Source organism: Chelonoidis abingdonii, chromosome 5 (genome assembly GCF_003597395.2).
Source record: "Chelonoidis abingdonii isolate Lonesome George chromosome 5, CheloAbing_2.0, whole genome shotgun sequence".
Lineage (NCBI taxonomy): Eukaryota > Metazoa > Chordata > Testudines > Testudinidae > Chelonoidis > Chelonoidis abingdonii.
In genome coordinates, this window is record NC_133773.1 from 82011365 (window position 1) to 82030592 (window position 19228).

The following is a 19228-nucleotide window of genomic DNA, read 5'->3' on the forward strand; positions in this document are numbered from 1 at the left end:
TGCATCGGCCGACGGCAGGCAGAGCACTGTTTGAAACTGGGAGAGCCAGGCATGAGCCCGGGTCCCGGGAGGGGCGAGGAGGATTAAACCTCAGCCCTCAAACTATATACAAAAACTACACTAACTACTACTAGTAACTACTAAGAATTAAACTAAACTATAACTATAACTATGAACTAGAGACGAGAACGGGTGAAACGCTAGGGAAGTGGAGGTCAGCTAAGCCGCACTCCACTGTTCCAATGACCGACACGGGCGGTAAGAAGGAACTGAGGAGCGGCCGGGTCGGCAGGGGTATATATGTGGTGCTGCAAAGGCGCCACGCCAGGGGGCGCCTGCCAACCCGCCGGGTGTTGCTAGGGGAAAATTCTTCCAACGAACGTGCACGCGGCGCGCGGACACCTACTTGGAATGGATATGAGCAAGCACTCGAAGAAGAACTAACACATATTAAGGCCCAAATCCTGATTGCCTTACTTACATAAATAGTTCCACTGAAGTCAATATAAAAAGACTAGCATGAATAAGTGAACTACAGTATGGTTCACACTTCCTCTGGGGCTCACAATCCCCAGACTAAGAACTCTCGATCTACAGTAATGGAAATATTTACATGAGTAAAGCAAGGAAGACTGGGCCTTAACTATACTTTTTATTGCTTAATTGTATTATTAGTTAGTACACTGAAATTCTACTGTTTTAAATTGAGCAAGGAAGAAAAAACGTTTTTGCAGTTAAAATGTTTTCATTGTCTTTATTCGCTATTTTTCGGAAATACTTTAGATTTGTTTCCATAGCTCAGGAAGTTAACTCACCTCAGCCCACTTAGAGCTGACAGCTTTGTACAGAGATTGCTGGGAACATGAAATCTCTGGGGAGAACAATTCCTGAAGGGTTTTGGATGATGTCTGGCTGTTCAAATTACTGGGCTGCTGAAAATACAGAAACTTTTTATTAGAAATTTAAATTTTTTCTCCAGATTTAAATTTTAGGGACATGATTTGGTTCACTGAGTTTGAATAAACTGTTACTATGGACCTTATACACTGAAATTATTACTTTAGTAGAACACAGTTTGTCTTTACAGTTTGTAGAGTATCAAAATGCGAGGTATATACCAAAGCAACATGCATTTATGAACAGCAGGCAGGGGTTAAACTGATGGAAAAAAAGTAGAGATTTTCTTCAAAGCTCTATCTTCAACCAAACTCTACCTACCAGAGATGCTACAGTGTTACACCATACTTGTTACACCACAATGAAACAAGTTGAAAAGTGAGGGATTGTTTAAATTAAGTGAATGTTATATCATCTTTCTCATTTATTTGTAAAGGAATGCAGCTTTGTAATGTCTGATTACATATATCAGGGATGGCCAAACTTACTGACCTGCTGAGCTGCATATGATGATCTTCAGAAGTTAGAGAAGATGTCTCCCAAATTAAGCTCTTAAACTGGCCTATTTGAGCATTTACACAAGCACATACACAAGGTAATTAGATATTTGTCTGCTCATATCACAAGCAACTCACCTTGATACTGAATATTTTTAAACATTAAAATAAAATATGATCTTGGAATTGCCAACAATCAAAAATGTACAGAAGTATAAGAAACAAAAACAATGTTTCTGATTTAAAACAATACCTTTTTAACTCTTCCAGACCATTGGTAATTTCTGCTAATCAGGCCATTCCAGCACTTTTGAAAAACATATGTTTTGATTTCTCTCCCTCCAGAGAAGTCTGCTGTATAAATTCTCGGAATAGACTCCATATGCTGAACTGTCCTTCAGCCAGTATCTTTCAATGAGAAGTAAAGAGGTCACATGAGTTCATTAACCTATTAGAATCTGTGTCAATATTTACAAAACATGCACATTAATTACAAAATATTTAGTCGTGTTTTGGGATATATGTGACAACTTGCTCTGTGTGTGTGTGTGTGTGTGTGTGAAAAATATTTTTTAAAAAGTGCATTTAGTATTTGTAAAATGTGTTAACCTGCTATTTTTTAGAAAGTGCATTTAGTATTTGTAAAATGTGTTAATCTGCTTACTCAATGTGGTACTTGCCCTGAGGAACTATATGCAACCCAATCCTGTAAACAACCTTATTCACTACATGACCCTAGTTTATTTGCCTAGGATCATCCATCCCGAGCACTGTATGAGGCAGGAAACCTTGTGGTGGGGAAAAGTATGTGATCATTTAGTTAGAGTATCACAGTGTCGTGCACAAGAGGGCAGCCTTCATTCTGGTATTTCCTCACTTTTGAGTGATTGACTTTGCAACCTTAGCACTAGATTTTTTTTTTTGTATGTGAGATTATATAGGCTATTATAAGGAAAAGATATAGGATGGTGGGGAGGGGGGAGATGAAAACAAAACCATGGTGTATATCAGTAGTTTAGCTAAAAACTTGTAATACTCTTGTGACAATATTCATTGGAGAAAAAAAAATAAAACTGATACTATAACATCTTGAGGCAGCTACAGAGGCCATGTACTTAGCCCACTGATGAAAATCTGATGTGTTATAATAGCAAAGGGGAACACCTTTTCCAGGTCAAGGGACCAACAATCTTCCAGTTAGTAGAGATCGAACAGTTCCCTATGCTGGAGACTGTATCTCACTAGATGAAAATGTTTTTACATTATTTTCTTTACAAGAAATGATAAAATATATTACTGACACAAAGACACTTATTTCATTTAAACTTAAGTCTACTCTTAAAAGTGAGTCTACATAAGATGTATCATAGAGTTTGTCTCTCAATGACACCATAACAGATGCTTGGATTATGAGAAAAAAATCTATTCTGAATATGTAAATTCACCATGAAAGTAACGTTGAACTCTATTTCTGGTAATTATCAGTGACAAAGGCTGCAGACAAAATTATGCCCCCAGACACCTGCACAACCCTATCAGTCGCCAATAAAGTGATGCAGTTATAATTTTGCCTGCTGTCTCTGCCATACCTTCTAATGCTGTGACTTTATCAGCTCTCATAACCCAGGCAGCTTGGGATCCAAACCCAGATGAGAGAGAGAGATCCAAATGTCAGAAATCTGGGGAATGGGACAAATTTATGTATTAAGCACTTGAAATCACACATGCTACCAACATGGGTGTTGATACTATGGTGATGTGAGCACCAGCATATAACCTCTAAGGTATATTGGGGTTGGAGGAAGCCCTTTGAGTTTTACAAAGACCATCTGAACCAAACAGTGATTGGAGTTAGACTGTTATGTGACCTGTTTTGGGGTCATTCCTCACTCACTCTGGGCGCTGGTACACAGTGGATGCAGTCTGTTGTTTCTGTCATCTTCATTAAATCTCTTAACATGCTCACCAGTGCCTCAGCCAAAATAAATACTCCCTGGAGCTGTTCTTATGGAGCATGTTGGTGAGTGTGAGAGACTCGATTTTCAAACTGAAAAACTGACAGCTAGGACAGTCTATTTTGGTGCAGTCTGGGAAGCTAGCACAGGAGCATTTATAATGGTGGGAAGAGCAGTATAAAGGGCCCCTCTGCAGCCATGTAACATCCAGACCTCCTTTCCCCACAAATCCTCTCTCATTTCAAAATAAATCTGGACCCATGATAAACAGAAAAGGAATATCTTAGAAAGATAGGAAACAGTATCTATGCTTCAATCTTTTGTCTCATCCTATCATCACTGAATTTTCAGCGCTGTAGCTGGAGGCCCAGCTTTTAAGATTCTGGAGCAATGCAGATTGATTGTCCTCGTTCCTTCTGAGTTTTGTGCTATATTGTGAATTTGTCTTTTGCTCATTTTCTTCTCTAATTTCCTCTAATGCTCCCTTGTTCCATCCCTAATTCTCACCCTTATAATATTTAGTTACTTAACCTTTATACTTTACATGCTGTACAAACATTTCCTCCTCACTCTCTGCTGCTCCTATTCACTCTCATATTTGGTTTCAGGCCTGGGTCTACACCTGACATTTAGATTGACATAGTTACATGGCTCAGAGGTGTACAAATCTCACACCCCTTAGTGCTGTAGCTATGCCAAACTCCCACTGCAGACACAGCTAGGCTGAGAAAAGAATGGTTCTGTTGACTGAGAGGGAGTGTCTATGCTATAGCACTGCACTGGTGTAGCTGTGCCCCTGTAGTGCAGACATAGCCCCAAGTCCTTTCCTCAGCCGGCTTCCTATTGTTTCCTCTGTCTCCCCAAATGCTAATATGAGAAGCATGGGCACAATCACTGCCTGAATGTGGTGGCGATGCAGCTGAGTTTCTACGGGCTTGCCAGCAACACTACTACTGCCTGAAATCAGAGTAAGTCTTTGTGAATTTGACTAATAGGGGGAAGAGGGGAGTAGTAACACACGACAGGTCTTCTGGTGATGGCAATACAGTTTCTGCAAGGCATACATGCACTTAGTCATGCTGCTGTCCATGTTTTCCCAATTCTGCTTTTTTGCAGCTAGTGCATCCTGGATATAGAGTTCACAAAAGCCCAGGACAAAACATTGCTTGTATAACTGACAAGAACATCCAGGCAGATCCTGACAAAGCAGATGTTCTGGGTTTGTCAAGACACAATCACCCCAAAGCAAAGGATATACATGAACTGTGTTGCTGCCTCCTGCCATGGAGAGGCTGGGAAATGCACTACCTAGCAACCTGGCAAGGGATGAAGGGAAAGGAACGTAGCAGAGAAGGGAAAAAAATGTGATCTGATGCTGAGATGTTTTGTTTATTTTTCTAGATAGAAAATGAAATAAGTTTTAATGTATACAACTCTGTTCAAATTTTAGCGTGCCTCAGCTAAAATACCTTCACATAGTATTCAGGGATAAATAGAATTATTCTAAAGTTTACCATAGACAAAAGGTGGCTCACCAACAAGCTACTAGAATAGGAATGCATTTTAGTGTTCAGAAAACAATTTTCATTTGAAGTATTTTTTCTCTAACAAATATAGTACTAAAAAAAAGAGACAAAAACAAAAACCAACCCCAACCCTTCCACTCAAGAGAATGAATCTATCAAATTTCTGCTCTTCAAAGCATTGTAAAATTAAGAGGAGGAATCAGAATTTGGTTTAAGGTGTGGCTGTGGCATTACATATCTTGCCTAAAATAGTAAAAACAACTATTCTACATAGTTTCTATTAAGGAAAGAGTACTGGTAAAAGAAATATGTATAAGGGTCAAAGTAAGTATTGTTTATACTCCATACTTTACTAAGTTCTAAAGACTTTTTAATATTGCTTTCCACTGATGAAGAACTACATAAATCCACTCTTTCCTCTTCATTCCATCTGATAAAACCCTCTTCTGAGCTTTTGATCACTCTGCACACTGGATATTGCAACTTCTTTTCTCTGGCATTCCTCACTCATCTTCCTCTTTCACTTCACTACAAAAAAACCACTCCAACTTTACCAGATATTATGGCCCTACGCTCAAGAAACCATTACCCCAGCAAATTCACAGGTTGCATGACCACCCTATTCCTAAATGCTACTGGTTTACCAAGTGTCATAAAGGTACTTTTCTTTCAACACGGTTTTAGTTCAGCTGCCAGTAGCTGAGATCCCTTACGTTCAATGAATGTCTGTCCAGCATGAAGTACTGGAGCTTCTTTTTCAGTTATAAGAGTTTAGCTCTTGTATAATATCAAATGCTTAATTCCAAATGCATTTTCCTTCCCCCTCCCTCCAAGCCCCATGATAAGCCATTTTCTGTTAGAACAAATAACATTACCTTTCCAGCTCCCCAAGAAACCAGCAAGTGTACAGGGCTGAATTGTTCCTTATCCAGACTACTGTCTTAAAGACAAGCTTGTTACATCTACTCAATTAGCAGAAAGAGAACAGAGCTGGAAGACAGCTCGTTTTGCAGTCACTGATCTCCTTGGGGTATGAAGTGCCAGGATAACTTCAGAACAGCCCATACCCTAGAAGCCAGCCCAGGCAGCTGATGATCAAGCAGTTCAGGAGCCACATGCTGCACAGAAAGGCAAGTAAATGTAGTACAGCAATAAGAAAGGAAGAGGCAGGAGGTGGTTCCTGTTTGTTACACCCCCCCCACATACACACACACTAACAACTGATCTATTCAGATAATTGTCATGGTTACTAAATTTATACAACAAGGAAATGAATGAAGTGCTCAGGAGCTTTTGAATAAAAATACTGAATCCCTTCTGAACCTGGGAGAGATTAAAGTGTGTTTTTTTCCTCCTCTGAAATAGACCAGCACACCGAAGGGACTTTCTCCTAAGGTGTTATTGCCTTTGTGGTGTTCTTATCTTGATTTCTTATACAAAAGTACTTTTAATTTAAGAAGCCAAGCAATATATTTGCAGCAATAAGTATTCAGTTTGTCAAACATTTGCTTTCTCCAGATGATGTAATCTTATCTAGTCTTTTAATTTTTGATAATTGTGGTTCAAAGGTGAAAAACCACATTTGCTGATGATTAAAATTCCATCAGAACTAATGGGTTGGTGGTTTCTTTATTAAAAGAACCTGCACATTCAAATCCTGTTCACTTTTGGTTTGCACTGACCTATACATCATTCCAATACAAAGTGCAACACCTTAAATCATTATTTGAATAGGGACTTGTCAGATCCCACTGTTTTTATAGGTCTCCTGGACCTCTCTCTCGTTTGTTGGAATTTGCAACTGCATTCATGTTTGCAGTTTATAAGCCCTCTAGTGGTATATCAATAACCTATACTGTTCAATAGTCAAACAAGCCCATTGGCTGAAAATGTAAAGTTAATTTACGCTACTGTCTTTACGGGGGACCTCTCTAGTACTTGGCTGCTCAGAGGCATGACTCAGCCCAAGTCTTCTAGAAGCACTCAGTCTGCATCCTTAACACTAAATTTTGTGATTATTACATGCAATAGGGTGCACTTTTTAAATGAACTGTGGTTGCTGGATGCACACTTTGAGCATGACATGCAGCTCAGCAAATGTGTATCTGATTGCTGCACTCCCAAAAGTGAGAAAGACTGAGTCCAAAATAAGGGAACTGCAACAATTATACTGAAAAGTATAGAATGCACATACTTAAGAAAAAAGCATTCTCTTGACAAGTTTAAGAATCTTTCTTCATAATGGGAGGTATTTGATGCAAACCTAAATATACAAATATATGCACAATAGGTATTATGCAAGAAGCCTCACACCATGGCAGATAAATAAGCATTTATTAAGCTCAAAATCTCATATTAAATGACATTAAGGCATTTAGTATTCAGTTACCATTTATACAGTAAAGAGGATTTTTTTTCTTTGATATAAGATAACAAACCTGTACAAAAAATGTTTTCCAGCGTGGGAGAGTGGTTATTTTTTTCCCTAGTGTCCTGTAATTCATACAATAAAATCCTCAAAGTAAACCACTGATTATCCAATGGAAAAAGCCACCAAATCATAACATTCAGAAGTTCACTATCAGTAGGACAGCTCCACACAAACACCCTGACCTCCTCTAAAAATATACATGAGGAGGACTACAACAGACACACACTGGGCTGAACTGACAACACATACTGGTATTGTAACCATTTGTTCTTTCACTCTGAATTTGTCTAGACTAGGGTGTGTGGTACTTTTTGCACTAGCATTTACAAGTGTCACATGTTGCTATTTTCTCTACCCTTATCTAGCTGAAACTTTGAGCTAGTTAGTCAAAATCACACAGCAAGAAACTTACTCTGATTTCAGGCAACAGTGTTACTGGCAAGCCTACAGAAACTCAGCTGCATCACCACATGCAGGCTGTTTAACTTGAGTTAAAACAAGACCAAAAGCTTCAGACTTTGTCTACACTAGCACTTCTGCTGGTAAAACTTTTGTTGGTCACAGGTGTGGAAAAAAATCAAACCCCTGCCTGGCATAAGTTTCACCAAAAAAAGCGCCGGTGTGGACAGCGCTGTCTGTGGGAGACTCTCCCGCCAACATTGCTACCACTGCTCATTGGGGGTGGTTTAATTATGCCAGCAGGAGAGCTCTCTCCCATCGTCATAGAGCAGCTACATTGGAGGCCTTACAGCAGCATAGCAGCAGTGATACAAGTATCCTGCCGTAAGGTTGGTAGTGTAGACAGAGCTCTCCCCTGGTGACAAAGTGCAGCTACACTGCACACCTTACAACAGAGCAGCTGTAGCACCTCAGCCGCACTGTTGTAAGGTGTGCAATGTAGACATAGCCTAGACCTAGACAAATCATTTGATCATAATTGCGTTGTGTTCCCTTTCTGCATTTGTAGAGGAACAAATCAAGAAGGCTTTGTTTAAAGGGAGTTTATTTTAAATGAACTATGCTGTCAAGTGATTAATCACTTTTAATATTTTTATTCCACTGGAATGAGAACTTCACGAAATGGTCACAATATCAGAGGATTCATTAACAGAATTTTACTATATTCTTACTACAGAGTAAAACAATATAAATTAACACTTCATATTTCACTATTCTTTTCAGCATTTGACAGTTAGAAACCAAATAGGCTTTCTAAAAGTTCAATATAAAAATGTCACACTTCTCTTTCCTTTAAGGCAAAATTTTGTTTGTGAAGAAAAATGTAATACCAGAATAATCTCTGGATAAATGTCTGTGCTCAGGTTTAATAGTTAGGAAATTGTCCTTTTATAAAACGTTCCACTCTGACAAGAGGAAAAAGCTATTAAGAGAAAGATGTTGACCCAAATTGCACTGTATTAAAAGGTGAAGTTTCCTTGTATGAAAGTCCATTACTCATCATCTTTAGAACCCGTTTTGCTTAACTATAAAAGAAAGAAAAAATGTTCAGACATACTGCATTTATTAGGAACTATATTTCTATTTTACACTACATACAGGCATATTAGGCTGAGTTTGTACTAACAACTGAACGCATCAAATTCAAATGACTCTCAAAACCAATCTTACAGCTTATACATTTATGACTCATTGTCCTCTGAACTTAAGACTCTGCTTTCCCATATTTTCATGAACTATTTTACATCCAAAACATATTCTACAGTTAATCTCAGAACCAGTTTAAACTTCGTTAAAAACATTAGCTGAAGTTATTGTTTCCATTTAATAAGAAAAGGCTGATACCAGTCCACAAACATTTTGGAAAGTCAAACAGATGCAGTTCTTAAAAGTGTCCCACACATTTCTGCAACAATTGTCATGAGCGGATTATTTAGAGTTTAAAAACTTTGACAGTGCCCATTTGCTGCAGTTTCAACACTATGCTCAAAAGTATTCTGACAAAGGGTTATACCAATGTTCAATCAAATATGTTTTGTTATAAAGTAGAACTTGTTAAAAATAGCAATGTTAATTTATATTCCAGCGGCAGAGTAATGGGGTGGAAATGGCAAATGGAGGAACTAACAGACCACTATTGTGTGTTTCCTTGTACTACCCATTCTGTCTGTATCCATCTGTCTCTTGTCTTATAGTAAGATTGTAAGCTCTATGGAGTAAGGACTATCTTTTTTTGTTTTGTTGGTACATCCCCTAGTACAGTGGGATCCTGATCAATAATTAATAGTGGGATGGGGAAGAATACTTTGTGGGGAGACTAAGGCAGGGGGTGCAGGCATGCAGGAGACAATGTGGGGCTGCTGCTTAGGAGAAACACAACTGAAGTGGCTCCTTGCTTCTACTTTTCCAGGGCCCTGTAAATCCTGGCTGCATCCCTATTAGTTGCCCATGTGAAGACAGCATGTTCTGGAATTCATAGCTAAATTACATACTGAAAGTTCTCACCTCAAAACTTCATTTGAAATGCTCAAAAGATACATTCCTCCTTTAAACTCAAGTTTTAAGACAGTTAATGCTTTCACATTGGATATATCTTAAGTTTCAGAAGAAATGTGAATTTTTAAAGCCTTGTAAGGGATTATCCTTAGGCTCTACAGAGAAATGGGTAACCACAGTCACAGATTTTTTTTTCAAAACGATTTCTAAAACTTGAAAATACTTACATGCTGGATGTATACAGAAATTAATCAGTCAAATCCAAATGTTGTTAGGAAGAAAAGCAAAAAGACAGATTAAATATAATTTATCATTATATCTGTAGAAAAACATAGTTTCACAGTTGTAATAGTCATGTTACCTTAATTACATCCACCCAGTTCCATCCTCGAGGAAGCTCCCCTTTGTGATCTATAGAAGAAGCAGGGTTTATTTTCAGCTCTCAGACAACAACAGCTAGACTCCAGCAAGATGTCATATCTTTAAAAGCTGAACTCTCATATTACTGATCTGGCCAACACAATATCCAACAAGCAAATGCATGGAAAGCAAGGAACTCACAGTACTATCTTGAGGCAGGTGTAGCATGCAATGCTGTGCAAACTTCCCCATTCAGGAATTGAGGTGAATAAGCAGACCTAACTGCCATATTACTGCTATGTCAGTTAGTTTCTGCTTCAGGCTGTTGTCACTGGTGAAAAATTGTTTAGCTTTATGAGCAAAGCAAGTGAAGACTGGGATGACACCCAATTCATTCTCACTCATGACCCAAGGTGTATCTGAATCTGTCTTTGAAGGTACGAAACTATCCTGAACACATTGCACCATTTTCCTCAAGTGTGGAAAAGGAGGAGACAACTATATTGCACAAACCTGTTTTGTCTGCTAGCTTTCGTTTCTGCGTTTTGGACAACTGCTCCTTTTTGTCTCTTTTCTTACTTGGTGGGACTATTTCATGAGTTCCAACTGAGATGTTATTGCCTACAGATGTCTGAGGAAAAAAAAAGTCTAATTTAAATCTCTCTCCAACAGTGACTGAACTGGCAACTGATATCTAGGTATCACCCTGATGGGTAAACTACAAATATTTGATTATGTCTGATTTCTTATTGAGACATCCCAAATATTTTAATTACATTAGTACAGAAAGATGCCTGTGTTTTATCACACAACCACCATGACGACAGCAGTTAGTTTACAAGTAGTAATAATGTTTCTAATGTGCTTGTGACAGGTTAGATCACAGAACTCCCTTTGGAAGCTGCCATCTGATGTGCCAAGACTACCTCTGCCCCTGCTTTCCCTGCCAGCTCGGGACACAGACCCAGAGTGTGAATTACTTGCCCCAAACAGCTGCAGGCTTAACTGAAATTAGCTGAGAGAAGTGTTGTTGTCTTTAACATTCAAATGCCCAAACTCCCAGTGCGATCTTAACCCCAAATAAATCCATTATACCCCGTATAAAGCTTATACAAGGTAAACTCATAAATTGTTTGCCCTCTATAACACTGATCGAGAAATGCACAGCTGTTTGCCCCCCAGGTATTAATACATACTCTGGGTTAATAAATAAGTAAAAAATGATTTTATTAAATACAGAAAGTAGGATTTAAGTGGTTCCAAGTAGTAATGGACAGGAAGAAGTGAATTACCAAGTATAATAAAATAAAACACGCAAATCTAAACCTAATACAGTAATACAACTGAATACAGGTAAAAATCTCACCCTTAGAGATGTTTCAATAAGTTTCTTTTCTCAGACTGGACACCTTCCTAGTCTGGGCCCAATCCTTTCCCCCCGGTACAGTTCCTGTTCCAGCTCAGGTGGTAGCTAGGGGATTCCTCATGATGGCTGCCCCTTTGTTCTGTTCCACCCAGTTATATATCTTTTGCATAAGATGGGAATCCTTTGTCCCTCTGGGTTCCCATCCCTCCTCACTGGAAAATCACTAGGTTAAAGATGGATTCCAGTTCAGGTGACATGATCACATGTCACTGTAAGACCCCAAGCCTTCATTCCTCTAGTCTGACTCACAGGAAGGCTTGCCTGCAAACAGAGCCATTCACAATCGTCCTGGTTGATGGGAGCCATAAAGATTCCAAACCACCATTAATCGCCCAACTTTTGCATAATTACAATAGGCCCTCAGAGTTATTTCATATTTCTACTTTTAGATACAAGAGTGATACATTTATAGAAATAGGATGAACACACTCAGTGGATTATAAGCTTTGTAATGATACCTTACAAGAGACCTTTTGCATGAACCATATTCCAGTTACATTATATTCACGCATTATATGATTTTATAAAAAGATGCTAGAGTGCAATGTCCCAGTGCTTACAGTGGTAGCTTGAAAAATTACTTCCATAACCCCTGCAATTGCATATGTCTTGACTATTGCTTAGTGGGGATAGAAGTGGTTCCCTGTCAGTGTTGCCAGTATAACTAACCAGTTTAAAAGATCAGTGAAATGAGTTGGAAGTGTGGATCAGACTCCCTACATGCTCATACAATTCTTTACTCACAGCACAAATATACAATGCCACAAGGGCTATTTATAATGCTGCTTGTACAGTAGAGCCAAAATGGAACGGCTGAGAGAGTCCACAGAAGGAACCTGTGTGATTCTAGCATTGTATAATCATACTGTCTTTCAGTCATTTCCAAGGAAGGTTTCAGTAATGTGTTTGAGCAAAACGCTGTCACTTTAAGCAGAGTTAAAATTTCAGTTTCAAAGTCAAACATGAACCAACTCCGCAAAAACTAACTTTTTCAACTAACTTTGTCAGTTTATTTTCAAACCAAGGGGAGGTCTACACTTAAAAACTGCATTGGCACAGTTACACTGATGCAGCACTTTAATGAAGATGCTCTATGGTGACAGGAGAGAGTTCTTCCAGCTGCATAGTCAATCCACCTTCCCTAGAGGTGATAACTGTGTTGATGAGAGAAGCTCTTTCTCCAACACAGCACTGTCTACCTCGGAGGTTAGGTCGGTATAACTGTCACTCGGAGTGTGGATTTTTCATATCCTTGAGTGACTTTTAATAATACCAACGTAAGACTTTGTCTACACTGGCACTCCACTGAATGACAAAAGTTGTAACAACAAAAAGCACCAGTGTGGACAGCACTTCATCAGTGGGAGCTGCACTCCCAGCAATGAAGCTACCACCCCTTGTTGGGGGTGGTTTTAATTTTGTTGGTGACTACATAACGCACCTTACAATGCTGCGGCTGCAGCGGCACAGCCACATCATTGTAAGGTGGGCAGTATAGACATAGTGTAGACGAGCCCTTAGGCTATTGGCTGGATTGATGGGAAGTGATTAATCCAGCAGGGTTCGATTTATCGTGTGTAGTATAGATGTGATAAATCAACCATTGATCGCTCTAGCATAGACTCCGGTACTTCACCTCCACAAGAAGCACAAGGGGAATCAACGGGAAGACACAGCGGTGAGTACATCTAAGTATGTCAACTTCAACGTTATTCACGTAGCTGAAGTTGCTTAACTTAGCTCAATCCCTACCCCTGTAGTGTAGACTTTAGAGTGTGAACTCTGTTAAATTCAAGGCTCTTGAGAGGTCTGAAAACGAAGGCCCTTTATTTGTTTTCAAAAGAGTACATTTACTGCTCATTAAGAAGGAAACAGTCATGGAGTGTGAACTCTTATTAACACACAAAAAAAACCCCTCAGGTACAGTACACCTCTAAGGTCAAAAGCACCATTTAGTTCTCATACCCATTTGATCCTTGGCCTCTTTAGTAAGGTGGATAAAAGATCTGAATTACTTCCAGAAGGTTGTAATTGTATTTCCAATACTGACACTTGTCCTATAGGAACCAGCACGAGACCACCAATTCGCTATCTTCTGGCCACTACTAAAGTATGCGGATTTAAATCTAGTCATCTAGCAGCTAAGATTCAATATCTTATAACCAATACCATTAGCAACTCGTCCCAGTCTCAAATCTTTCCTATCTACATTTGGCTGCTTGCTTTCCCAGGCCCTCTAGAGAGAAAAACTACATCAACAGGGGCCCGAGCCTAGAGGTTTCTCTAATACAAAAGAGAATAATTGTGAGCATGGAAAATTTGAATAGGAGGCTGGATAATATGAAAGATAAAGCTTCAAATTTTCCTGGCTCAAGTGGAAGCTCAGGAGTTCTCATAGGTGTTCTCAGGAGTCAGAATTATCCTGTCATAGGTGTTCTAACCTAGTTCTGAACAAAATTATAGATGAAGCAGATGAAAATTGGTGCATATGTGCTTTCGAGAAACAGACTTTTGTCAAGTTTCCCACTCCAGGTGAAATACTGCTTTAACAGATCGGGTTAGAAGTGAAGGTCTCCACTGAACCCAGCTTGATGGAATCACTTTGAGCAGAGTTAATGTGCTTGGCATGTGCTTCATGTTCTAGACTACTGAGCCATTTAAAGCAGAATCAAGAAGTGTCATCTAACAAAATTTAATATTTTTTAGTTCCATCAGCTAAATAATTTTTACATTGATTGTAAACATCCAGGTTACAACCACAGAGCAGTGTACGCTTCCTTTCATCTACTTTTTTCAAGCCACTATCAAGCCACAACATCCAGGTTATCTAACAAAATTTAATATTTTTTATTTCCATCAGCTAAATAATTTTTACATTGATTGTAAACATCCAGGTTACAACCACAGAGCTGTGTACGCTTCCTTTCATCTACTTTTTTCAAGCCACTATCTTAGTGACATAGCATACTGGCTTGCACCTCACAGACATGCTACAGAAGCTTCCTGTAGCAATGTGAGATGTTTAAATGTAGAGTAACTAAACATTCTATTCCTTTTGTTGTATTAAAAAAAAAGTTCATTTATAAAACTAAAATAGATCAAAATGCAAGTTATACACTTACCACAATATGAACAGGTTGATTTTCCATGAACAATTCTTTATTATCTTTGGCATATTCAAAAAGTGTGTATGTCATGGCAGTTCCAAGATTAACTTCAACTTCTTCCATTAATTTATCCAATATACTTTGTTTTATAGCTAAAGATCTAGAAGAGACCATAAAATCCAATTACAAGCACAAAAGAATTCAAGAATATCGTGAGAAAGACCACATGTAAAACAAGAGGAAGTAACTGAAATACTTACATGGTGTTGTTGAAGAAAGCATTCATGGATATGTTTGGAGCTGTCTGTGGGTATGTTTCTGGCCATGAAATTTCTATTAGGAAGGCTTTGGGATCGCCATTTTCACCTATCTGAAAGGAGATCAAACACTTTAAAATGGGAAGCCTCAGTCTGTTATCAAATCTTAGAGACAAGGGGGGTGAGGTAATATCTTTTATTGCACCAACTTCTGTTGATGACAGAGACAAGTTTTCAACTTATACAGAAGCTCTTCCTCTCAGAACTAAGAGAGAGCTTTTGAGTAGGTCAAAAAGCATCTCTGATGACAGTAGTCATCTTAATTAGCCTCTTAGAGTTGGTAGGGGAACTCCACCTTTTCATGTTTTTTTTGTGTGTGTGTGTATATTCTCCTCACTATATGTTCCATTCTATGCATCCGATGAAGTGCGCTGTAGCCCACAAAAGCTTATGCTCATATAGATTTGTTAGTCTCTAAGGTGCCACAACTATTCCTGTTCTTTTTGCGGATACAGACTAACATGGCTGCTACTCTAAAACCTGTCATTACTGATACAGTCATTTTAAATTTAGATATACAACAGTATAACCTATACTCAAACTTTTTTACAAAACTCCATAGACACGTTTAAAATTTCTAGAAAAAGTCTTGTGAAAATGTAAACATTCTGACAGTGTTTGCAATCCAAACATTCTAACATTCTACATGAAACTTGCCTTCTCTTCATTGTCTAATCTAAATACAAACCAAGCAGTATAATGCTGGAAAAAAAACATGTTTTAGTGACCTTTGATGTCATAAGTAATGGGTACGATTTTTAAGACTTAAATTGTTCACCTAAGCCCATCATACCCAGGGACAGTCTTGTCCACATGAAAAGCTTGCATCTAAAGATGTCATCATAAACCGATTTAATTAAATTTGCATAAATCCTTCTGTTGCCACTTATTTTAGTTTCTGTGGTGTATTCCTATACATGCCCCCACAGGAGTTTTCACTGGCCTAACTAAATTGATTTTCAAAGCATCAAGCATGAAAATTTTCCTTATGGACAAGACCTATTCTTTGCAGGGCATGCTGCAAAGCTAACTCTGGCTTTGTTGGATCTATGTGGAAAGAGCAAGAGAAGGGAGAGCAAAGATTATGTAAAGCAGATTGCGAATAGTAGGAACCTAATATACTCAATATTAAATATAGTTGACTCAAAGTTTCCAATTTCTTCATAGTAAGCTTTTCGGGAATAATGTGTGTTGGGATGTTGCCACTATTTGAGAAATCTTTGTCGTGTCTTCTTTTGGTCTTATTTTATAATTAACGGTAATCAATGTGCGGTGCAGTACACTAACTACGTTCAGAAGAATGGCGGACTAATCCTTTCAACTCTATTCCACTGACTTTCTACCTAATGAAAAGTACACATTACCAGATCTGATGCTGTCATATTATTCTTCCTTTTACAATAGATTGGTTTTCTCTGCCTTTCAGTAAAGATTCAGCAACATTATTGCATTCACTTGACACTTTCGTTTTGAAAGTTACATGATGCTACTCAGATTTTTTAAAAAAAAATATATCATGATCTATTTTCAATGTACCTTGTGTGTCTGTGAGGTCCCAAACCTGCAAACAATTGCAGACATACTTAACTTTACTCTTGTGAGAAAAATCAGCAGGTCTGTTCATGTTAGTAAAATGAAGGAAATCTGTGTTTGCAGGACTAGAGCATAAATTATTTACTTAGTCCCTCTTATTTACTTAGTTCCCTACAAATTCAATTACAGTTGCTCACATTTTTTCGCGACAAGTTATATTTTACTTGTTCCTCTATGACTACAGTGATAATCGCTATTGTAACGTTTTCTTCTGTTCAAAAGGGTAACTTTCATTACATTTAAGTTTGTCATGGCAAGTTATTCTGAAATTATGTAAAAGGGCACTTACAGCCTTTACTGCTGAATAGGTGAATATCCATCTGTTTCAAGAAAATGCTTTGGAAAATGTGCAGAATAACTTTAAATGAATATATTACTTCTAATTAAAGCTTCATATGGTCTTACCCTATACTGAAAGGAAACAGGACTAAGTTCTCTGAAACATTCATCTCCTTCATAAATAGAACGTAAAGCTTCTAGCTCCATCTGAAAACAACAGATGGAGAATGTTAGCAATTTAAATCAGATACTGAACTTTGTATAAACAGATGAGTGTCAGAATAACATACAGAAATCCACATTCTGTTTTTCGTGAAAAAATAAATTAAAATTTAGGCAATAATTGGTCTAGATATCTTGTCTAATACATTCCACTAACCAAAAATAGGATTGGAGAAGTGACTTCAACAAATCTGGCATGCAAATCTGAATTCAGTTTACTTTCTACAAACCCATTCCTCATCTTGGCACATTTTACTGAACTCTACAAAACTTTATTTTTAACTTGCTCATAAAATACCAAACTCTGTTTCAAGAACATTTCAATCCTCCCCATGTTACTTTCTACAAAACTACAGGAAAGAGATTTCATAAGTGAGTAGGGACCAGAGAATCTATTAACCTCCAAGTACCTATCACACAATGACTTTCTACATGGTATTTACAGTTAATAAAATCTAACATGCCGTTGGCTGAATTAATACAATCACATATAATATGTACACCGTATATGATCAATATATTAAAATATTTTAAAGAATTTACCAAGTACAAAGATAAGCATATAGAACTATGCCACCCAAGAAACAATGTGCTTGATGTAGCATTCAATTTAAAGTGAAAATCCTCTGTAGCTGACTGCCGTCTCTGGGCTGGTCTCTCCGTGTGAGAGTAAGGGCACAGTGCATGCCCGCAGCCCGGACTCTCTAGGGCAGGTTACTAGTGCGGGACACCGTTGGTGACTCTTTGTGGAGCTTGTTAGCTAGAACTTTGGGCTCACACAGGCGGGGTTGCTGCTAACGTTTATTTTTGCGTCACCTTTCCGAGTTACGTTCAGCTGGATTTTAAAAAAATAATCCGTGATCCCGGGGAGCGGTCGGCGCCACGATTGGCTGAGCAGGGCGGGCCGGAGACCTCGGCGCCCGGGATCACGCAGCGAAGCAGCCTCTGCCCCTGGCCAGGCAGGGCGGGCAGCAGCCCAGAGACCCGCCGAGCGAGGTGCGGCAGAGCGGCAGCTACCGCCTCGAGGAGGCGGGATCGGTGTCTCACCTCCTGGTCCTCATTCACCGCCATGGCCCCGGCCGGGTGCCCCCGCCTCAGCCCACGGACGCGCACACAGCGAAGCAACAGCTACTCGAACCTCAAACCACACACCAACACAATGCGCATGCGCAGCCACCCGTCACCTCGACCCTCTTGGGTTCCCCTAGCCACGCCAGGGCTACTCTGTTGACGCCTATTTCGAGCTCTGCGCTGTGATTGGGCTCATCTGCCTGAGCGTCACCAATCCCGAACGACAATTGGCTAAATCTTCCGGCCTCGCCTCTTTTCTCTTTCTCTCATTGGTTCCTACGCGGTTCTCGAGACCCAATGGTTGGCTTTGTCGTTGAGCAGGCAACGCTGATTAGTGGAACGCACTGTCACTCTTATCCCCTTGCTCTCGCTTCCGGAGGTGAGTCTCAAGCTGTGTTGCTGCCGGCTGGCAGCTTGTGGGCAGCGCCGTTGGGTAGGGGCCCGCGGGGGGCTCCCTTCCTGGAGGTGGTAGGACGGAGCCGCTGCCCCGGCCGGCGGGGAAAGCGGGTTGCCGTGGGTCGGGCGCTGGTGGTGAGTCAGAGGCGGTGCGGGGCTGGGGCGGGCTGTGGGTGGGGGCGGGGGACTAGTTGTAGGGGCTGAGCCTGGGCGTTAGCACTGGGTGACTCCCCCGCCGGGAGCTGCTCCTGGTCATCCTGCTCATCACTCGCTCTCTGCGCTTTTGGCACATAATGCTAGTGTTAAAGAAACCCTTTGTGACCGCGCCCCTCCCCGCGTATGTTCGGTACTGTTGGGTTGGGCTATGCCTGTGCTCAAGCTCCACTGACAGAAACGTACGCTTTTCCTTTAGTGAAAACAGAAACGATTCCTTAATAATAATTTTATAAATTGAACAACAGTCCGCACTGTTGTTCCACCTCTGGTTTCCCTATGCACCATGTCTACAGGCATCATGCTTTTCAGAGCAGGGCCATCTTTGTATAGTGTGCTGCATCAAACATGAGGTTGGTGCTAAAAATGACAATGCCATGGTGAGGAAGAACATGCTTGTTGCTATATACAATACCTGGCTGATGCAAACCTTATTTAACCAGACTGCTTCTTATAGTAGTAACAGATATAAGCCCTAGCCTGC

At 39.7% G+C, this 19228-nt stretch overlaps 2 protein-coding genes across 5 annotated transcripts in view; one reads left to right on the forward strand and one right to left on the reverse strand.

The window, feature by feature from the left end:
- Window positions 1–7192: 7192 nt before the first annotated feature.
- On the reverse strand, window positions 7193–18259 carry RWDD4 (RWD domain containing 4). Its single transcript, XM_032769314.2, has 7 exons — window positions 18112–18259; window positions 16969–17049; window positions 14914–15023; window positions 14669–14813; window positions 10634–10751; window positions 10122–10171; window positions 7193–8790 (listed from the first exon to the last, which is right to left on the reverse strand). Exons 1-7 carry the CDS (start codon window positions 18133–18135, stop codon window positions 8758–8760), a joined length of 561 nt encoding a protein of 186 aa, XP_032625205.1. The 5' UTR covers window positions 18136–18259; the 3' UTR covers window positions 7193–8757.
- Window positions 18260–18492: 233 nt separating this feature from the next.
- The window catches only part of TRAPPC11 (trafficking protein particle complex subunit 11), a 39195-nt gene continuing 38459 nt past the window's right edge, over window positions 18493–19228 (forward strand). For 2 of the 4 annotated variants that reach the window (XM_032769311.2, XM_032769312.2), the window contains exon 1: window positions 18517–18666. The gene's annotated coding sequence lies outside the window, so the exon portion shown is untranslated. Of the gene's footprint in view, window positions 18667–19228 lie in introns of all 4 variants that reach the window. The other 2 variants (XM_032769309.2, XM_032769310.2) reach the window with 2 other exon arrangements.

Excerpts from the sequence above, each read along its gene's own strand:
- RWDD4 (XM_032769314.2), bottom strand. The coding sequence starts at position 18,135 with ATGGCGGTGAATGAGGACCAGGAG. Across the intron at positions 15,024-16,968 it reads CTGTTTCCTTTCAGTATAGG|ATAGGTGAAAATGGCGATCC; the intron begins GTAAGACCATAT and ends ATCTCCTTTCAG. Across the intron at positions 8,791-10,121 it reads ACTGGGTGGATGTAATTAAG|TTAAGCAAAACGGGTTCTAA; the intron begins GTAACATGACTA and ends TTTCTTTTATAG.